Genomic DNA, 20,113 nt, shown 5'->3' on the forward strand with positions numbered 1-20,113 from the left:
AAACTCTAAGCAAAAATCTTTCAGGTATGAGTCTCTGTTAACGTGTTATTAATGGACATACTAGTTCAAGTAAGATTTATGGCTGAAACAGTGGTTGCCATAGACACAGCCTTTTTCCCTGAGTGTTTGTATGTCCAGATGGGTTGTCACCCTTTCATTTATAAGGGAAATGACTCCCTCTGCCTTGGCTTTTTTGTTACTCTATGGAGTATGGTTCTAACTGCTCACAAAGGTAAAAGTCAGGATCGCTCATTTGAAGAATTTCAAGATAATATAAACCACTCTCTTGAAATGTAAAATGTAGCCAGTCTTAGTTTTGAGACTAGATTTCTCACAAAGATGAAATACAGAGGTTGCTTATTAGACAGTGTTTAAGCAGAAGCCAACTTTATGACTTAAAAAATGGGGAAAGAATTTTACTTGAGGACTTTAAGTGCTAAGCTGGTTGCTGAATGAGATTTCATTCCCTGTCTTGGAAAGGAAATTTTAAAACAGCCCCATGGGCGCTTGTGGAAGGCCATACCTGCATATTCACACCATATTTCTTAACATGCTGCAAACAGGCTGCTAGTGAGCTTTTCTCATATCCCATTCCCCACGCCCCCGCCCCAAGTTCTGGGTCAGTTGTTCTGAAACCAGAGCCCTGGCCAGTGGTAGCATGCTGGCTAAGAGCTGCTGCTCTGTCTATCTTCAGCGTGTCTTTGTCTCTGGACCTCGTAACACATGCTGTGGGTGGGAGCCTAATATTTTGAAGGTGCGGGAAACCAGCCCCATATGCTGCACATCCCAGTGCCAAGAATAAGAAGCCGAGTGAAGCCCAAGTCTCCATCCCTGCAGTTCTCCTCATCTAAGAAGTTAGAGTCACCAGTCATGAATGAAAAGTGGCCTGCTCTAAAGAAAGGTGTGAATGTGTTGTGTCTCTGATAGCAGAAGAGGCCTGTGGCATGTGGTAAGGGGCCGGGGCTCAGGTGCTGGACAATTGGGTTTGTGCTCGGCTCTCCTCTCACCGACTGTGGGACCTTGGACACATTCTCTGCTTCTCCAGGCCTCAGTTTCTCCTCTTTTGAAAAATGGGAACAGAGCTGGCATTCTCTCAGTGCTCCCAAACCCTCAGCTCTCAGCTCTCATCCATCTCATGGCCCTTAGGATGCCAGTGCCCGGAGGAAAGAATGAGGACAGGCGGAGTCCATGCACTTTGTCTTCTTAGAGCTTGTTAAGCAGGCAGAGAAAGTGCTGGCTGTACTCCTAGCCCGTTATTACAAGCAAAGTCATGGCAGCTTCATGAGAAAGTGGGTGAGTGATCCAAAAAAAGAGCGGACCTCAGTGTTTCCTCTTTACCCAAAGTAAAGCTTTTGATTCCCCAACAGTTGAGATGTGTCCATCAGTTTTAACCAAAGTGTGGATGTTGAGGTGTAAGCGCCACTCTGAATTTTAAGGACTTTTTTCAGTCCTTTATTTTTAAGTTCTGTGACCTTGGTGTGGAAATCCTCTCTCTCTCAAGAACTGAGAAAGGTGAAGCATACGAGAATCTAATGACCCCCCCAGAAGTGGTGGGACTGCAGTCACAGACTGGCTGGCTGGCTATGGCTTCTCCGGCTAGTTCTGTGTGTTGCCTACATTCCATACCTGGAGACTGTAGCAGATTGATTGAACTTTCAGGAAAGGATGGGGACCCTGCTCCTATTGGCATGGCATCCACTGGCAGTGGCCCCAACCCCTTCTCTGGGGGAATATAAATGGAGTACATTCTGGCCCATGAGTTCTCTCTATCTCTGCAGTACTTCGTGCTTCTGCTGTCTTTGAATAACCTCTTCAATGTTCTTGCAGCTATATCCCCTGTTCGGAGAGGATACACGTGGCCGTTACTGAAATGGCAGCATTATTCCCCAAAGTAAGTTGCTTCCGTACTTGGTTCAGACCCTTTTAAATGAACTGAAAGAAATTTTCTTCAGGATCCTTGATAGTATATTAACCTTTATTTAGCACAAGTTTTTAAATATGCAAACAGTCATAGGGACCTGGAAATCATTTTGTCCTACATGCATACCAGTGGGCTTTTTTTGTTTTGTTTTGTAAAGATTTATTTATTTATTTGAGAGAGAGAGTGCACATATGCATATGCGTGAGAGTCGGGAAGGAGGGGCAGAGGGAGAGAATCTCAGTCCCCACTGAGTGAGGAGCCTGACTCGGGGCTCGATCCCAGGACCCGTCAGATCATGACCTGAGCTGAAACCAAAAGCCAGACGCTTAACCAACTGAGCTACCTGGGCACCCCTATGAATATTGGTTTTAATAAGGCAAGAATATGTGAGCCCAGTGCTGAAAGGCAAAGCAGAAATAGATTAAAATTGTATCTGGAATATCTCACCCGAGCGGGTTACTGTTTTTGAAAAACCAGCTCAGACTAGGGTGTCCTAAAACAGCACTGCGTACACTTTGACATTTGAGTTGGAGCACTTGGGCGTCTGAGCATGTCCTGAGCACCCCCACTGAGAAAGGGCACGATGAAACTGCATGCCCCATGGAACAGCTTGAGCTGTCCTCACAGGAATGCTTGTCCCTGTGCTTGGATATCCACCATGCAGCTCACACAGGCGACTGTGTTCTTCCATTCAGAAACCCAAGTCTGACACGGTGAGGACTTCCCTGCGCTTGCTGACATCCAGTGCCTACCGACTCCAGTCCGAGTGCAAGAAGACCCTCCCTGGGGAGCCCGGCCTGCCCACGGACATCCAGCTGGTCACGCAGCAGGTCATCCAGTGCGCCTACGACATCGCCAAGGCTGCCAAGCAGCTGGTCACCATCACCACCAAAGAGAACAACAACTGAACAGCTCAGTGCCCGGCCCTTGCATTTTCTTGGCTTTTTAAGGTCCACTTTCAAATTGAGACGTGGAATTCTGCCAGTTTTTACAGAAACAAACATTTAATGAAAGTTTAGAACTTTTTTTAAAAAACTCAGTATTATTTTTGCATGTTTTCTAACAAATTTTCAACTATTAATTTAACCCACTTGCCTTATTTTGTGCCTGTTTGCCAGTTTCCTTGCTGATGTTCTGTCGTGCTGTCAGTGACTGTTGTTGAGTTGATGGTCATAGTCCTCCCAAGTGCATAGTTTCATTGTTTCAGGTTTGTTAGACCTTTTCCATCCCTTTGAAAACTGCCTGTTTAGGGTTAATATTATAAATGAGATTTTTAGTGAAACATTTTCTGGGGAGAGTTGGATTAAAAAAAAAAAAAAAACCCACCTCATCTATTCCCAAGCAAGCATTGTGCAATAAGTGAATTTTCCAGCCCTAGTGCAAGAATCTCTAAGTTTAGTAGGGGGGTCTACAAACACGGATGTAGAGAAAGGACTTTGCTCCTCTCTAAAAGTAGTGTGACAGTCTCTCTTGGAAGGAAACAATGAACTGCTTCATTGCTTTTAACTGTTTTATCTTGTTAGATGTTCTTTTATTTGATGTTTCTGTCTGGATCCTCCGTCTCTTACTGTCATCCTGAGGTCCCCGTGGTGCCATGTGAGCACTCATCCCCCATGTCCCGTGTCATTTTGTCATTTGGCTTTGTCCAGGTAGGAGTGCGGCCATGTTATCACACACGGCTCAGTGCTCTGCCTTCCCACAGGAAACCAGATGTGTCATTACAAACATGTGGCAAACATGCCGTGTCCCACAAGCCATGACTAATTCTGTGCCACCCCATTCAGCTACCACTGCCATAAACTGTGGGAAGAGAAATGACCTACTCCCTGACATGGTAATGTATCTCTCTCCCAGAACTCAGTTCCTCTAACCACTTAAAGTTTCCTCCCACGGCCTGTTTGGCACATCTCATCACCTTTAAGGACTTCTTATAAGGTAAGGTTTATACAATCTGATTTTGTTTCTCCTCCATTACCTCACTGGTACTTAAAAATTAGACCTCCTCTTTCATAAATTCCTCAGAGAGAGTGCTCTAGCTGACTGCCAGCTATCCTGAAGCTACAAAAGTACAGGTTTAGGTTCTAGAACATACTGACGTTGGTTTTTTAAACTGCTAAGACTACCTTTCTTGCTCTGAATGGTAAAGCATGTCCCTGTCCCTGATTCTTGTGGTGTTTTTGTGGACGGGAAGGGCCAGGCAGCATTGATGGAGATGAATGGAGTGGGCAGGTACAGAGCAGGGCCGCAGGACCAGTGGGGGAGCAATGGCACACCCAGGAGGGACAGCAGCTCTCCAGCTCCACTTGGGCCACCTTATGGAAAAGTGGGGCCAGGGTTGACAGAGCTTTGATTTTTTTAAGAATAACCAGAAATATGAATAGTTTTTTGCCATTTCTCTATTTATAAATGTTGGCAACGAAACATTCTCACAGCACACAGCGGGGGTGAGCTGTAGTCTCTAGGCAGCCAGCTCACAGATTCTGCCGAGGGGTCCTGTCTGCTGCAGTGGGGAGGCCACGCTTGGTTTACTTCCGAGCCTTATGTGTCCCCTGGCCGCCCCTACCCTGTATCAAGTTGCTGTTAGTCCTCATCTTACCCATACAGTCTGTCCCATAGTGCTTCATTCATACACATGAAGAAGTCAGAGTAATCACAGTTGCCTCAGTGTGTGCTAAATAAGCCTGTCTTGTCACAGAACTGTTTGACCCACAAATATCTTCATAGCTTGACCGAATGCTGTTGTGAAGGAAGCACCATGATGGTGTTGGTTTACTAAGTCCTGGGGTGTGGATGCTTTTGCTGGATTTCGCTGCACTGAGTAGCCTGGGGAAAGGTCCACATCTCCAAAAGACTCATCCACTTGTCTGCACAATCCTAAGTGCCATGTTCCTGTCGGATGCCGAGGGGACATCTACCTTAAATTAAGTTCCAGCACCATCTGACAACATTGTCTGCGTGCTGCACGTACTTCGCTGTCCCTCTTCCCCTCTCTGACAAACACCTGGCTTGGGAAGGGCCATCTTGAGTCGGTGCCTCAGCCTCCCAGGGAGGACAGACTTCTAAATAATGAGTCGTCTGGGGTCGGGGGTGCGATGCAGCGGCATCTTTACTGCAACACTCAACAGGTGATGAAAGACCTTGTCTCTGTGCCCCTAGAGAAGGTCAACAAGTGCAGGGACCAGAGAGCATTTCCAATCGCAAGAGCACCATAGACGTTTGCTCTGGGAACCCAGTGCCAGGACTCCAGAGAGTAGTTCTGGGTGGAGTGAGATGCCTCCTTTACTACCCTGCACATTTCCTCAGCCTCTTCTGCGACACAGTCCTGCTGGCAAATCGCACCTTGCCTGGACGGCCATTCACCACCTTTTGCACATGTGCTCCATGCCTTGCACTAATGCCTGCGTTCTCTAAAGTCCTTTTTTTACTCTTCGTTCTCAAATCGCCCCCCACCCCCGGGCCACAAGCTGATAGGATGGAAGTGCACTTTATGAAACGGACACTTGCCGACCAAGACAGCTCCGCCCTGAAGTCCTCCTCTGCCTCGGAACGCAAATAGTTCTTATTTGCCAAAGAACAAATACAGCGTTTCGCACAATTGGAACCACAGACACACACCTCTGGAGTGACTGAAGCTGCAGAACCAAGAGTGAGACGAGCATGTGTCTATCCACAGCGGCTGTGAGCTCTCCAATCCTAGAATGTTCTCTCCCTGTCCCCTGTGAAAGGCACCCTTGTTTTTATGAAAGAAAATGCTGCATAGGAAAAACGAAATGCCTTTCATTTAAATGTGTTCTATCCATGTGACCCATTATTCTGTACCTTTCATGTTTATTGTACATTCTATTCCTGTAATTATTGTACAACCCTGTAAGCGTTGTAAGATCGTTCTGAAATTTGTGCCTGCTAGTTATGCAATAAACAGGCTCTGCAGTATCTTTGTGGTAATGCTGTGTTTCCTGGCTGTTAGGTGATGTTTCCAGATTCTCCGCCAAAGTTTCAAGAAAGTTCTCCTGTAAGGTCATCTTTTTTTTTTTTTTTTTTAAAGATTTTATTTATTAATTTGACAGAGAGAAATCACAAGTAGACGGAGAGGCAGCCAGAGAGAGAGAGAGAGAGAGAAGCAGGCTCTCCGCTGAGCAGAGAGCCCGATGCGGGACTCGATCCCAGGACTCTGAGATCACGACCTGAGCCGAAGGCAGCAGCTTAACCCACTGAGCCACCCAGGCGCCCCTGTAAGGTCATCTTTAATGAGACCGAGGTGAATATGTCTGCACCCTGGTGGCTCTTGTCAATTTACAGGAGTGAAGACCTTTTTCCCCCTCCTGCTTATTAGCAAGTAGCTCTCTTAAAAGAAACTACACATCACTGCGCTCTGTTGTCCACTCCGTTGATCTTACCATGATGTGTTCATTTTTGAACTTTTATTTTTCAAGTTCAGCGACAGCCAGCCAGGCACAGTGCTTCCACCTCCTCTACCAGGTGAGGGGTCTGTAGGTTACTTTGGTCTCTTAAGGCCACCAGTCTTCTAACTCTCAGAGCAAGGCCCATGGCAAAGGTTCCCACAGGGATGGTGGGGTATATCTGGGTTCATGGGGGCCACCCTCAGTCCCCAACAGTTCTCCTCTAGAGCGGTGATTTGGGGCTCTTCTCTCAAACAGAAGGAGCAGGGCATGGCCATCGCACATGCCTTTCCAAGCAACAAAGGCTGGGGGAGATGCAGTATACTATGGGAGCCAGCTTGTCTGAGGCCCCATACACATCAGCTCACACCCGGAGGTTCCTCCTAGGCTGGGGTTCTCATGGGCACCCACATCACATCCCCAGCATGGCTCGCTGGAACACAGTCAGGATCCCGGAGTCCCTGGCCCGCAGTATACTATAGGCCACTGCACCCTACCATGTACCTCCTGGCCATCTGCTTTTCATAATTACAACTGGCTTGTATTAGCTGTTGACTGTGCTAGGTGCTGTGCTGGGGTCCGGATGGGTATTGACTCCTGTAATCCTCACCATGTCCCTGTGCAGCAGGCAGGAATGAGGACGGTTACTCCCCAAGCAGTTATGCTGAGGAGGGGCCTGTGAGTTGTCAGTAGTCCAGTTCGTCTTTCTCTTAAATGACCCAGTTGGGGGGCGCCTGGGTGGCTCAGTGGGTTAAAACCTCTGTCTTCGGCTCAGGTCATGATCCCGGGGTCCTGGGATTGAGCCCCACATCAGGCTCTCTGCTCAGCGGAGAGCCTGCTTCCCCCTCTCTCTGCCTGACTGTCTGCCTACTTGTGACCTCTGTCAAATAAATCAATAAAATCTTAAAACACACACACACACACACACACAAAACGACCCAGTTGGTTTTTCCTGCCCCTCCAGGACTCCAGGACTGCAGAGCCTCGTGGCCTCACTGGAGGTGAAACCAGGGGGGTGCCACGTTTCCCCAGGGTCCATTTCAGGCATCAGAGGGGTGCCCATGCATGACATGAGACTATGGGGATAAACGCGGCACAGTCAGCTTGTGACTCTTAAGATGGGGCCCCCCAAGCAGGGCTGTCTCACCCTTGAGCCCTTGGGGGCTGGGACCCCACCAGCGTTTGCCAAATGACCCCTAGAAGGACAGTCCGCTGGCTCTCAAGGACCACGAGCAGTTCTTTCTCACCCATGGGGCTGTGCAGGGGCAGCTTCAACACAGGGACAGCTCAGCAACACCCGAGGCTGACCTGCTGCCCAGCAGGGTGGCATGCAGGAATGTCGAGGAACCGGGCCCTGTGGCCCACAGACGCCAGGCAGAGGACACTGTGGTCTGTGCCAGCCAGGTACCCCACCAAAAACCAGGGCCATGGGAGGTGGGACAGACTCCCCCACAGCTTTACCAGGGCATGGTCAGCTCAACACAGAGCAGGTTCCCCTGGGGTGGAGTGGGGGCTGCTGCCGGGAGGAGGGACAGGGAGAGGCATGTGCAAACCTCCCTCCTTCCCACCTCACCTCCATCTTCCCTCCTGCCCAGGCTCTTGCCACACAGCTTCCTGACTACACACCTTCCCAGACCCAAGAGATGGGAACATCTCTGCCCCATTTCCCCCAAATGCAGCTTATCTCCAAGGACCCGCCTCTCCTCCAAAATCGCTCTTCTTACCCCTTCCAGCCCCTCCCGTCTTTTGGGACTTCTCTTTCCCTTCTCTTCCCTCTCAAGCACCCCATTCCCCACTCTTGTAACAGGGACCCCTGTGTCCTGCCCTCCCCACAGCCAGCTCTGCACCCATCCCCCTCGGAACTCCACCCCTAGCCATGGCCTTTCGCTGGGGCTGAGTCCTGCAAGCCCCATATGGCTCATGGGCCTGGAACAATTTACAAACAGGAAAGATTTGAAGTCTAACTTGAACCCCCACTCTGATCCTGGATCTAAGGTTGGCCTGAGTCTCCCCTTGCTCCACACTTAACTATGGGCTTCCCTCTTCCAGCCCTCCTCTTCCCAGGCCCTGGCCCTTTCCACACTTCCCCACTGCACCCCAGCTATTCCTTTCTGAATGAGGGCTGAGTGAATGCCAGCACATACTGTGCGCAGCCACCGTGCTCTATACCCTTTCATAAAGTAGGGACTGAAACTACCCCTGTTTTGCAGATGAAGACACTGAGGCTCAGACCTCAAAGCACAGTTGGTGGTAGGGCAGGAAGTTAGAGGACAGGGCCTGTGTTCTTCATCACGGGGCTCTGCTGGCACAGTGGACCATCAAGGAAGGTGGCTGGAGGGATGGGCAGGTGACAGAGCTTCTGGAAGCAGAGGAGGATGAAGGCCAGCTGTGACTTTGGCAGAGGTAAGGTGGGAGGGAGACATGCAGCAGGCTTGGTGGCCCTGCAGTCCTACCATTCCTCCTGCCTGGGAGTGGCGGAGCAGGAAGGTCCATGCCCATGTCTGTGTGGTCCCCTGCCCACCCCAGGCAGGCTTAGAGGAACAGGATCCACGTGACAACATGTGTGTTTCGTCTTTCCCCTCCTTACTTTTGCCACAAATATTTCCAGCCTTTTCAGGCTGTTTGAAATTGAAACTCTCAGTAACTGCTGCTCAAGTAATAAGACTGATCTGTGAGTGGAGGATGTTGCCCATTTCACCAGTTTCCGTGATTCAGGGACCTCACAGATTCCGTGGTGACACACACCATGTCAGCCCTACTGGGAGGAGCAGCCCTGGACCTGTCGCTAGAAGCAGGAGGGCTCCAGGGCCCAGCACACGTGGACAGGGAGTTCACCCATTCCCAGAGTAGGGAGAGAGAGCTCCCCACGGAGGCTAGAAGCCGGAATCTGACCTGCTTCTGCCAATTAAATCAAGATGAAATCCTACCCAAGTCCAGACACAGGGACCAGGGTGTGCAGGCAGGTTGTTTCCTAGGGGCAGGGAGGCCTCCTCTTGGCAGGAAAACAGGTCCATTTGGGCTCTGCGCTTTTTATTATTTACCTTTAGCACATCCACATCACCCTTCTCCACATTTCACAGATGAACAGGGCCAAGAGAGGGGCCCCCTGGCCTCGACATAGTGGAGGTAGAGCATCAGAGAACCCAAGCGCTTGGGCCACACCCTCTGCCCTTCACTCCAGCACTTCTGTTTGCCACCACCTCCCACGGGAGCTCTAAATTCAGAAATACGTCTGCCGCATCCACGTAGAATTCTAAAGTGACCGCCTGGGTAGCTGCAACCCAGGTAAGAGAGAGAACACTGCCTTTCCCCCCAGGAGCCCCCATGGGCCCCTCCTTCCCCTGGACTTCAGTGCTCACTGCTCCTAGCTTTTGGTTCCATGCCCTGTGTGTGTTCCCAGACCTAAGTAAGAGCTGTGTTTTGTCTGGTTTTGAACATGTAAATGAACCCTAATGGTGTATTCTCTTCTTTCCCTCAATCTTGTGAGTCAGCTAGGTCAATGTGCATGCCTCTACTAAGATTTCCCATGTTGTGTAGCATTCATGCATTGTATACACATGATTTATTTATCTAGTATTTTAGTGATGGACGTTTCAGTTATTTCTAGTTCTTGGCTCTTAAAAAACTCTGAAAGGTTTTCTTTTGGTACATGTAGGACTATACTTCTGTGGGAGATATATATGGACCTGGATTGTAGAGAACGTACATCTCCAAATGTGTAATGCTGTTTTTATCCCTTTTTCCAAAGTGTTGTACCAGCAGAATGTGAGACTTCCCATTGTTCTGCATCTTCAGGAACACTGATATAAAAGCTGTGTCAATTTTGTCAATCCAGAGGCACCCGGCTGGCTCAGTTGGTAGAGCATGCAACTCTTAATCTCAGGGTTGTGAGTTCAAGCCCCACATTGAGTGTAGAGATGACTTTAAAATAAATCTTTAAAAAAAATTTTGTCAATCCACAGGGTTTATGGTAGCATCTCAGTTTCGTTATGCATTCTTGGACAATATTGCTGTGTGCTTTTCCAGGTTTATTAGCCATTTAGATTTCCTCTTTCGTGAAATGCCTGTTTGAGTGTTTACCCATTTTTCAATTAGGTTCTATTTTTCATTATTCTTCATAGGAGTTTTAAAAATGTTTTGAACATTAGCGTTACAAACATCCTTTACTTTGTTTACTGTGTTACAAACATCCTTTAACATTTCTGTGGCACATCTTTTCCTTCTTAGGTGTCTTTTGAAATAAGGTGTTTGGAATTTTTTTTTTCTTTAAGATTTATTTATTTTTAGAGAGAGCCTGTGAGTAAAGGAGGAGGGGCTAAGGGGGAGAGAGAGGAAAAGAGGAAAAAATCCCAAGCAGAGTCTGCACTGAGTAGAGCCTGACTTGGGGTTCAATCTCATGATCTAGGAGATCACAACCTGAGCCAGAACTAAGAGTTGGATGCTCAACTGACTGAACCACCTAGGCACCCCTGAAATAAGCATTTTATTAAATGTAGTCAAATTTATCAATCTTTTCCTTATGGTTTGTGTTCCTTGTGTCTTAAGAAACCTCCCCTCCACTAGACCATTATGTTTTATTTTGAAATAATCATAGATTCACAGAACAGTTGCAAAAATTGTAGTGGTCCCCTGTGCCCTTTGCTCAGTTTCCCCCAATGATAGCTTCTAACAAACTGCAGTACAGTATCAAGATCAGGATGTGGGTATCGGCACAATCACAGACCTTGTTCAGATGTCCTGACTTTATATGCGTGTGTGCGTGTGTGTATGTGTGTGTGTGGGTGGGTGTGTGGTTCTATGCCGTCATATCCACATGTCAGTTCCTGTTGCCTTCACACCACAGTGAAGACAGACCTTCTGTATCACCAAAGGCATCTCCTTCACGCTGCTCCTTGAGAGTCAAACCCTGTGCCCTGGCAACTGTGAATCTATTCAGCTCTGCAACTCCGTCCTTTCAAGAATGTTATACAAATGCAATCACAGGACATGACCTTTCAACACTGCCTTTTTCCATAATACCCCTCCAAGTTGTTCAGAGACCAGGGGCCTCAATAGAGGCCCCAGAGGCCATCGTAGGACTGTGCCTTCACCAGAAACCTCCCACATCCATATTTGGAAAAGAGTCCTTAATTTTCCCTGCCAGCCGGTAGGAAGTATCTCTTTAAGGAAAAGAGGCACAGTTGTTTAGTTTTGTCAGTTAGTTTTGTTAATTATCTCTAGAATTTGCCTTTTTCGGTTTTTTAAAAAACATTTCCTCCCTCGTTTCAAAGGTTATATTCTCTGTGTAAAATACAGAAAAGCACCCAAAATGAAAAATAGTCATCATCCCAACTTTTAGAAATACCACGAAGAGAGTGTTTTGCTTCCTTAAAGAGGGAATTACATAAATGCTGCTTTTGAATAACGTTTTTTTAATTAAAAAAATTTTAAAGTAATTTCTAGCCCAACATGGAGTTCAAACTGATGACCCCAAGATCAGCTCTACCAACTGAGCCAGCCAGATGCCCCTCTTTGGGACAACTTTTCAGTTTTACACAGCATGAACATTTAAAAAAAAAAAAGGCATTCCATTTCCTTTTTTTTTTTTTTTTTTTTTTTTAGATTTATTTGACAGAGATCATAAATAGGCAGAGAGAAGGGTTAGAGCCCGATGCGGGGCTTGATCCCAGGACCCTGGGATCATGACCTGAGCTGAAGGCAGAGGTTTTAACCCACTGAGCCACCCAGGTGCCCCAAAATTTCATTTCCTTTTAATGCACTGCATAACATCCCAAATTCAAACAGTCTCCTAGTGTTGGACATCCAGGTTATCAGTTTCTGCTATTATAAATAATGCTGTAAGAAACATCTTTATCCCAATTCTATTGTTCTTTTCTGGGCCAGGAGGCAGCATGGCACATTCAGAGAGGGCCCCTGGAAGGCCTTCTCTGGGAGGCCACGAAAGCATGTGACTCTTGGTCTAAAGATGCAGAGGGACACTGTTGAAGAAGGTGGGAGATTTTCATTTTAGGTGTGTGTTTGTAGAAGATCTCTGACTGCAGGATGGAGAAGGAAGTGAGGTACATGGGTGACTTCAGACAGAACTCAGTGGTAGCCATGAAAGTTAGGGGCAGAGGGAGCAAAGCAAATGGACTTGGAGGTTGCTGGAGCTCAAAGTAGCAGGACTCAGTGCCCCTAGGCTTATGGCTTCTGCAGCTGGCAGGAGGGATAGGGATGCCACTCACTTATCTGAGAACACTGGAGAAGAGCCAGTGTTTTTACTGTTGTTTTGTTTAATGATAGGAGTTTAGTAGGAGAGATCATTTGCTAGTCTTGTGCTGAGTTGGAGGTGCCTTTGAGATACATATCGAAGTAGAGATACAAAAGGGGTGGTAGATATAGGAGTCTAGACTAGAGATACAGATCTAGGATGTTTTAATGGGTAGACAGTGCTGGAAGCCATACGCCTGGCTCACATCATGTAGGAAGGGCCTATGTGGTGAAGAGAAGCCTGGGCCCAAAGGCTGTCACTCCTTGGGTTACAACTGGCAAAGGCCAGAGTGACAGCAAAAGTGCCCAAAGAGAACCCTCTTACATTGTTGGTGGGAATGAAAGTTGGTGCAACCACTCTGGAAAACAGCATGGAGGTTCCTCAAAAAGTTGAAAACAGAGCTGGGTATTGACCCAGCCATCGCATTACTGGGTATTTACCCTAAAGATACAAATGTAGTGATCCAAAGGGACACGTGCACCCAAATATTTATAGCAGTGATGTCCACAATAGCCAAACTATGGAAAGAACCTAGATGTCCATCAACAGATGAATGGATAAAGAAGATGTGGTATATATATATATATATAATGGAATACTATGCAGCCATCAAAAGAAATGAAATCTTGCCATTTGCAACAACATGGATGGAACTAGAGGGTATCGTGCTTAGCGACATAAGTCAATCAGAGAAAGACAATTATCATATGATCTCCCTGATATGAGGAAGTTGAGAGGCAACATGGGGGGTTTGGGGGGTAGGAAAAGAATAAATGAAACAAGATGGGATTGGGAGGGAGACAAACCATAAGAGACTCTTAATCTCACAAAACAAACCAAGGGTTGCCAGGGGAAGGGGAGTAGGGAGAGGGTGGTTGGGTTATGAACATTGGGGAAGGTGTGTGCTATGGTGAGTGCTGTGAAGTATGTAAACCTGGCAATTCACGGATCTGTACCCCTGGGGCTAATACTACATTATATGTTAATAAAAAAATTTTTAAAAAAAAGAAAAAAGAAAGAAATAGAAATCATTAGGCTAAATGGACAGTTTGAAAAAATGAAAAAAAAAAAGTGCCCAAAGAACCTCATTTATATTGTCAACCTGGATGGAGCAAAAAATATGTTAACTGTAAGCCTGTTACATAATGTATAGGTTAACTAGAGTAGAATTAGAAAAAAGGAATTCAACAGAGAAAAATCAACAAAACCAAAAGATGGTTCTTTAGAAAGATCAATAAAATCAATAAGCCTCCAGCCAGGCTAAGACAAAAAGAGAGGATACAAATCACTAATATCAGAAATGAAAAGGGGACATCACTACAGATCTCATGAACATCAAAATCAAAATGACAATAAAGGAATACTATGACCAACTCCATGCTCACAAATTGATAACCTAGAAGAAATGAACTGATTCCCTGAAATACTTAACCTGTCAAAATTCAAATAAGAAGAAACAATCCGCACAGGCCTATACCTACTTACGAAGTTCAATCAATAATTAATAACCTTCCAAAAATAAAGTACCAGGCTGGCCCAGATGGATTCACTGGAGAATTCTACCAAACATTTAGGGAAGAACGTATACCAATTCCCCATAGGTTTTTTTCAGAAGATAAATGCAAAATCCATTCTGTGAGGCCAGCATTACCCTAAAGCCAAACCTAGGCAAAGACATTACCAGAGAAGAAAACTACAGATCAATCTCTCTCATAAACATAAGTGCAAAAATCTTCAACAAAATATTAGCAAATTGAATCCAGTAGTGTATAAAAAGAATTATATACCACAACCAAGTTAGATTTATCCCAGGTATGCAAGACTGTTCAACATTCAAAACTCAATTAATGTAATCCATCACATCTACAATCTAAAAGAGAAAAATCACATCATATCAATAGATGCAGAAAAGACCTGTGAGGGACGCCTGGGTGGCTCAATGGGTTAAAGCCTCTGCCTTAGGCTCAGGTTATGATCCCAGGGTACCAGGATCAAGCCCCACATTGGGCACTCTTCCTCTCTCTGCCTACTTGTGATCTCTGTCAAATAAGTAAATAAAATCTTTAAAAAAGAAAAGAAAAGACAAGATCTGTGGAAAAATCCAATACCCATTTGTAATAAAAACTCTTAGCAAACTAGGAAGAGAGGGGAAATTCTTCAACTTGATAAAAAAAAAAAATCTACAAAAACCTATATCTAGTATCATACCTAATGGTGAGAAACTCAAAGCTTTCCCACTAAGGTCAGGTACAAGGCAAGATGTCCCCTTTCACCACTCCTTTTCAACACAGAAGTTGTAGCTAACGCAGTAAGAGAAGAAAAGGAAGTAAAAGATACAGATCAGGAAGGAAGGAATAAAACTGACTTTGTTCACAGATGACATGATCATCTTTATGTACAAAATCTGAAAGAATTAACCAAAAAAACTTCCTGGAACCAATAAGCAATTATAGCAAGATTATAGGATAGAAAGTTAATGTACAAACGTTAATTATTTTCCTACACACTAGCAACAAAGAGGTGGAATTTGAAATTAAAAACACAGTACCAATTACATTAGCACCCAAAAACAATGAAATACTGTAGGTATAAATTTTAAAAAAATGTATCAGAAGGAAAACAAAATTCTGATGAATGAACTTTTACAAAGATATATTTCATTCATGTTAATAGACAGGAAGATTGTTAAAATGTCAGTTCTTCACAACTTGATCTACAGATTCAATGCAATCCCTAACAACTGGCAGGGAGCCTGGCTGGCTCAGACAGTGGAGAATGCAACTTTTGATCTTGGGGTTGCAAGTTCGAGTCCCCCATTAGGTATAGAAATAACTTAAAAAAAAAAAAAGTAAAAAAAAAAAATTCCAGCAAGTTATTTTGTGGATATCAACAAACTGATTCTAACGTTTATGTGGAGAGGCAAAAGACCCAGAAGAGCCAATACCATATTGCAGGAAAAGAACAAATGGTACTACCCAACTTTAAGACTTAAAGCAACAGGAATCAAGACAGTGGTATTGACTATAGAATGGATCAGATTAAGGAGGCCAGAAATACACTGACAATAAATACAGTCAACTGATCTCTGACAAAGGAGCCAAGGTACTGTGATGACACAAGTACTCTTTCAAATAAATGGTTCTGGACCAACTGGACATCTACGTGACTAAAAAATGAATAAAGACACAGACCTGACACCCTTCACAAAAATCAACTCGAAGTATGTGCTGAATGAGCATGAAGAGTGAAAACACAGAATATAAGAATTACTTTAATATTAGTAGTGACTTCAGCACCATCTGTTCCAAAGGAACTGAACTTCATAGAAGAACCTGTGAAGAATAATCTAAAAAAACACTAATTTTACAGGGCACAGAAAAAGGTGCTAGAAAAAACAGGAAAAAGAAAAAGGTGCTTAGAAACAATATGGCCAATATACATACATGACCAGAGAACAAACTACACATGAGAGAAGAGGACTCTGGGCTATGCTGGAAGCAGTAAGGCAAGGGAAGCTCGAAACTTAGAGACTATTATTTTGGTTTGAGTTTGGAGAGGAAGCATTTACATGAATTAGAAGATCGGCATCACAAAAAAGGCTTCAAAAACAAGAAATTTGAAAATAAGAAATAGTAAGATATTTACGTGCCTACTTACCAGGCATTCTGGCCACATCAAATCTATAGTGGAGCTAGTAATTCCCTGTGGTTTACTTAAAAGAGGATCTAGTAAAAATAAGAGGGGGAGATACGACGATTTCCATAAGAAAAAACTGACATAGCCTAGAAAATGTGAGCAGTCCTAGGAAATATGCAAAGCTATAGGAGATGTGGATTAAGTCAGTACAAACCTTTCACTCTACAGGGCCCACTTGGCAACAATTAATTACTAAAAGCGACAGTAACAAAGCCAGGAAGACTTGCTGTCACACCAGAACTTTATTTCACAATAAATGAACATCTGAACAGGGGAAGCGAATACGAGCAAGCATAATGAAAGTGGTGCTCAGGAGATCATAGCCAAAGAAATTCAAGACAAGAAAATGAAAAATATATCATTTGTTTTATAGCACAATGGATGTAGAAGGCAATGCAGCCCTTACACACAGGAGTTTTTCTAATAAACTCTGGTTTTTAATAACCTGGCATGTAGCCCTATAATTAGCTGTAATTTACTGAGATGTGCAATCTTAAATACAATATAATAAAACTGAAACCGCAGAGGAAGAATCTGAAAAAAAAAAAAAATACAAGTCATAAAAATATGATTATTGCTGCAGGGATCTTGTACTCCTTGCAGAGATCAATCTAGAACTCTGTCACATTGATAGAACAGTGGGAAGAGGAAGTTCTGGTCTATCTGGTTGAGTGTGATCTACTTCTTTCAGGCTAAGGGCTCCTTCCTCTGGGCACACACATCCCAGAAGGCTGCATGCTGCCAAGACCTTCCCAAGACACGAGAGTCCAAAGTGTCAGCCAAAAGGTTAGCCACCCAAGTGGCCTTTTGAGGCTCCCTTCTGGGGCTCAGTAACATCCACGCTGGGATCACCCCACACAGGGCTCTCTATGGGAATTCTACCAAATGTTTCCTGAAGGAGGAAAGGCCCACTTCTTGCCACCTTTCCAGAAAGCATCTGTGGAGCACATCAGACTGTCTCAGAGTTTCATAGCTTTTTTCTTCCAGAAAACAAGACATGATCCTTGGGGGACCACTAAATTAATAAACCCTGAAATAAACTGCATCAAGACTTACGAGTCTGTTCTCAACAGAATAATGAAATTAAAATAGCAAGTTTAAAAACTGAGAAACTTCTCCCAGAGAGACTCTTCACTGGAGGTTGACAATTAGCGTGAGGCAACAGGAAACCATATACCCTGCAATAGGACATACCCCACAGCTCCTAGCGCAGGTGCAGTCTAGGAGGGGACTGTGTGACAGCACTGTCAGCATGTGACTATAGGAGCCCCATCCTTGGATATGAAAGGCAGGAGGGGGCTTCCTGCTGGGTGCTGCCTACTCACAACACCTTCATCTGGTGAGGCCCTTGCTCTGTTTAACTGTGGAACCGAAGAGGCTCACTGAACCGAACATTCGACCGGAATGCGGTACAACTGTCTGGTGCCTGCTATTGAAGGCCTCAGCATCCCTTCTCTCTGGGCTTATGGTACCAATGGAGTCAGTTCCAAGCAATTCTGGGATGTCCATAGGGCTGAGGAAACAAAGAAAACACAAGTCTGAGAAGATCGGCAATCTCAGGAACACTGGGAATGAAGCCCAACTTAAATAAGAACTAAAAGCGCAGTATAAATAAATGGCTTTTTCATTTACAAGTGACAAAACTTTGACCCTAAGCCATAACTAAGGCATTTTATTTTTTTTTAAAGATATTATTCATTTATTTGAGATAGAGAGAGAGAGAAAGAGAACAGGAGCAGGGGCGCAGAGGGAGAGGGAGAAGCAGACTCCCCACTTAGCAGGAAGCCCAATGTGGGACTCGATCCCAGGACCCCAGGATCATGACCTGAGCCGAAGGCAGCTGCTTAGCTGACAAAGCCACCCAGGCGCCCCTATTCCTTTCTTAATAACACGTCCACAGGCACTCTGTGAAGCCTAGTCCCGGGGCACTCAGTGATCCATAGTCAAGTGAGTTGAGAACATGTTGTTCCCTGCACCTCGAGAGCCCAAGCCAGTCAGGACAAAACAGTGTAGGTGTAGGACAAAACTGCTGCCAGTGTAGCACCTGCTCTACCTGCCTCGATGGCTTCTGAGAGTTATCTGACCATGAAGGAGCCAGTCTCGGTCCCACAGCACTTCAGAGTGCCAGGGGGACCAGAACGGCCATGGTACAGCAGCAGTGGGGTGACACTCTTGCTGGGCTGTCCCTTGGTTCCCGGTGCTCTAGCTGTCAACTCCCTGGGCAAAGCATGCCAGCCTCTGTTTCTCTGTGCGCCCTGTGGTGTCCTGCATAGGGGTGACTCAAGTACTTTGAGAGACAGGGAAAGAAGGAAGGAGAGGAGAGGATCACAGAGTGGGGAGGGGGCAGGTAGAGGTGCTGAGAGGAAGGGAAACCTGGGCTCCACCATGTGCACAGCCAGGACCTGGCACCACTGCGCCGGGGCTCTCAGATGGCTCCCAGCCCCAGAGGGGGCCACATGGCCCGCAGCTCAGCACTCAGGACCCAAGCAAAACCATCTCAAGCCCAAATAAGAACTGGAAGAACCACATGTTAAGGTCCCCTACTGGCCAAGAAAGGGAGAAACTGAGGAGGAACGAGGAAGAACCGGCGCTGGTTGGGAAATGGAGCCGAACACAGGGCTACAAACAGGCCTGGAATGGCAGAGGCCAGGCCGAGTAGTGGCTCAGCAGCGTGGCCCATCCCCTGCAGACTCCTACCTTGGGCCGGTAGCCCCGCTCGGCCATCATCTTCGCTTCCTGTTGTAGCAGGGTGTCGCTGAGCTGCTCTGCCCGCCTCGCCTCCTCTTCTTCCTCCTCCTGCTGCTGGTCCTCTTCCCATGCCTGCAGCTGCCGCTGTGCAACCTGGCCACCGAGAGCACAGTCACCCAGGACAAGCTCCTGGGGTGGAGCCCTGCCTTGGATCACGAGGGGAAGCCCATGGATCTGTGCCGGCTGGACAATCCCAGCTAAGGAACAGTGCCGGCGAGTGCCGCAAGAAGGAAGGGCAATTATGAGACTGGACAGACAAAAGCTCTGGGTGTGCCCATGTACTTAGATCATTCTGTGCTCCTATCAGGTCCCAAACTGAATAAACTGTGCCCCAGTGAGCCGAAGCCTGGCAGATGCAGACAGGAAAGAGAGAGGCTGGCCAGGCATGACAATCTTGCTCCCACACAGACAGAGGACCTAGAGTAAAGCTGGAACTAATCAGGAGGGTTGGGGTTTCAGCTAGAAAGGAAAAGAGATGCACTGAGCCCATTAGTGTGGGCTTCTCGGACAAGGTCCTACTGCCAGGCCACGGAAGAAAGTCACGGGTCTCAGCATCCCGTGCCACAGCGGGAAGGGGCCACCTCGAGGTCTGCTACCTGTAGCTCACATCCTCCTGGCTGAGGCTGCCTCCCTCCATCACCCCCCACCCCACCCCCAGCTGAGCCCACCTGGGCCTCCAGCTCCTGTTTCCTGGCCGATTTCAGTTCTTCACTCTCTTCTTTCTCACGGCGAGCTGACTCTCTTGCTTCTTCAAGATTTTTAATCAGTTGCTCCCTGTGTCTCAGGGACTCCTCCTGTGCTCGTCGGTTTTGTTCAAGCTTTTCTTGTATTTGTTGTTGTCTTCCTGTCAAAACCTACCCGCAGTGGGAAGGCAAAGAGCAGATTTTAGCGTGATGCTAACAGGTACCTGTTCTGCTAGCCCCAGCCTTGTCCTCAGTCTCAGGGCTGAATATGCCAGGTGAAACCAAGTCCAGATCATAGGAGTGGCCCACACAGTGTCAGCCCTGCCTCCCACCTGTCCCCACCACACACAAAATGCACACAGACTCTGTGGCAGGGAGAGACAGCTGGGCACCAACAAGGTTAGAGGGGATGGAG

The 20,113-nt window shown here is 46.3% G+C and overlaps 2 protein-coding genes across 16 annotated transcripts in view; one reads left to right on the plus strand and one right to left on the minus strand.

The window, feature by feature from the left end:
- GIT2 (GIT ArfGAP 2) overlaps positions 1-5,854 on the plus strand; it is a 51,277-nt gene extending 45,423 nt beyond the window's left edge. For 12 of the 13 annotated variants that reach the window (XM_013049249.2, XM_004779132.3, XM_004779136.3 and 9 more), the window contains 2 exons: positions 1,828-1,891; positions 2,617-5,854. In XM_013049249.2, coding sequence (XP_012904703.1) covers positions 1,828-1,891; positions 2,617-2,829 — 277 coding nt within the window. In that variant the 3' untranslated portion in view covers positions 2,830-5,854. Of the gene's footprint in view, positions 1-694; positions 902-1,827; positions 1,892-2,616 lie in introns of all 13 variants that reach the window. The other variant, XR_006605753.1, reaches the window with a different exon arrangement.
- The window catches only part of LOC101691778 (trichoplein keratin filament binding), a 29,638-nt gene continuing 11,482 nt past the window's right edge, over positions 1,958-20,113 (minus strand). For 2 of the 3 annotated variants that reach the window (XM_004779149.3, XM_045076710.1), the window contains exons 11-13: positions 19,684-19,869; positions 18,965-19,108; positions 16,491-17,780 (exon numbers count right to left, since the gene is read on the minus strand). In XM_004779149.3, the coding sequence (XP_004779206.1) occupies positions 17,748-17,780; positions 18,965-19,108; positions 19,684-19,869 (363 nt within the window). In that variant the 3' untranslated portion in view covers positions 16,491-17,747. Of the gene's footprint in view, positions 3,164-16,490; positions 17,781-18,964; positions 19,109-19,683; positions 19,870-20,113 lie in introns of those variants that run through there. The other variant, XM_045076711.1, reaches the window with a different exon arrangement.

The sequence above is a fragment of the Mustela putorius genome, unplaced genomic scaffold, assembly GCF_011764305.1.
Source record: "Mustela putorius furo isolate JIRA1106 unplaced genomic scaffold, ASM1176430v1.1 tig00000193_pilon_pilon_pilon, whole genome shotgun sequence".
NCBI classification, from domain to species: domain Eukaryota; kingdom Metazoa; phylum Chordata; class Mammalia; order Carnivora; family Mustelidae; genus Mustela; species Mustela putorius.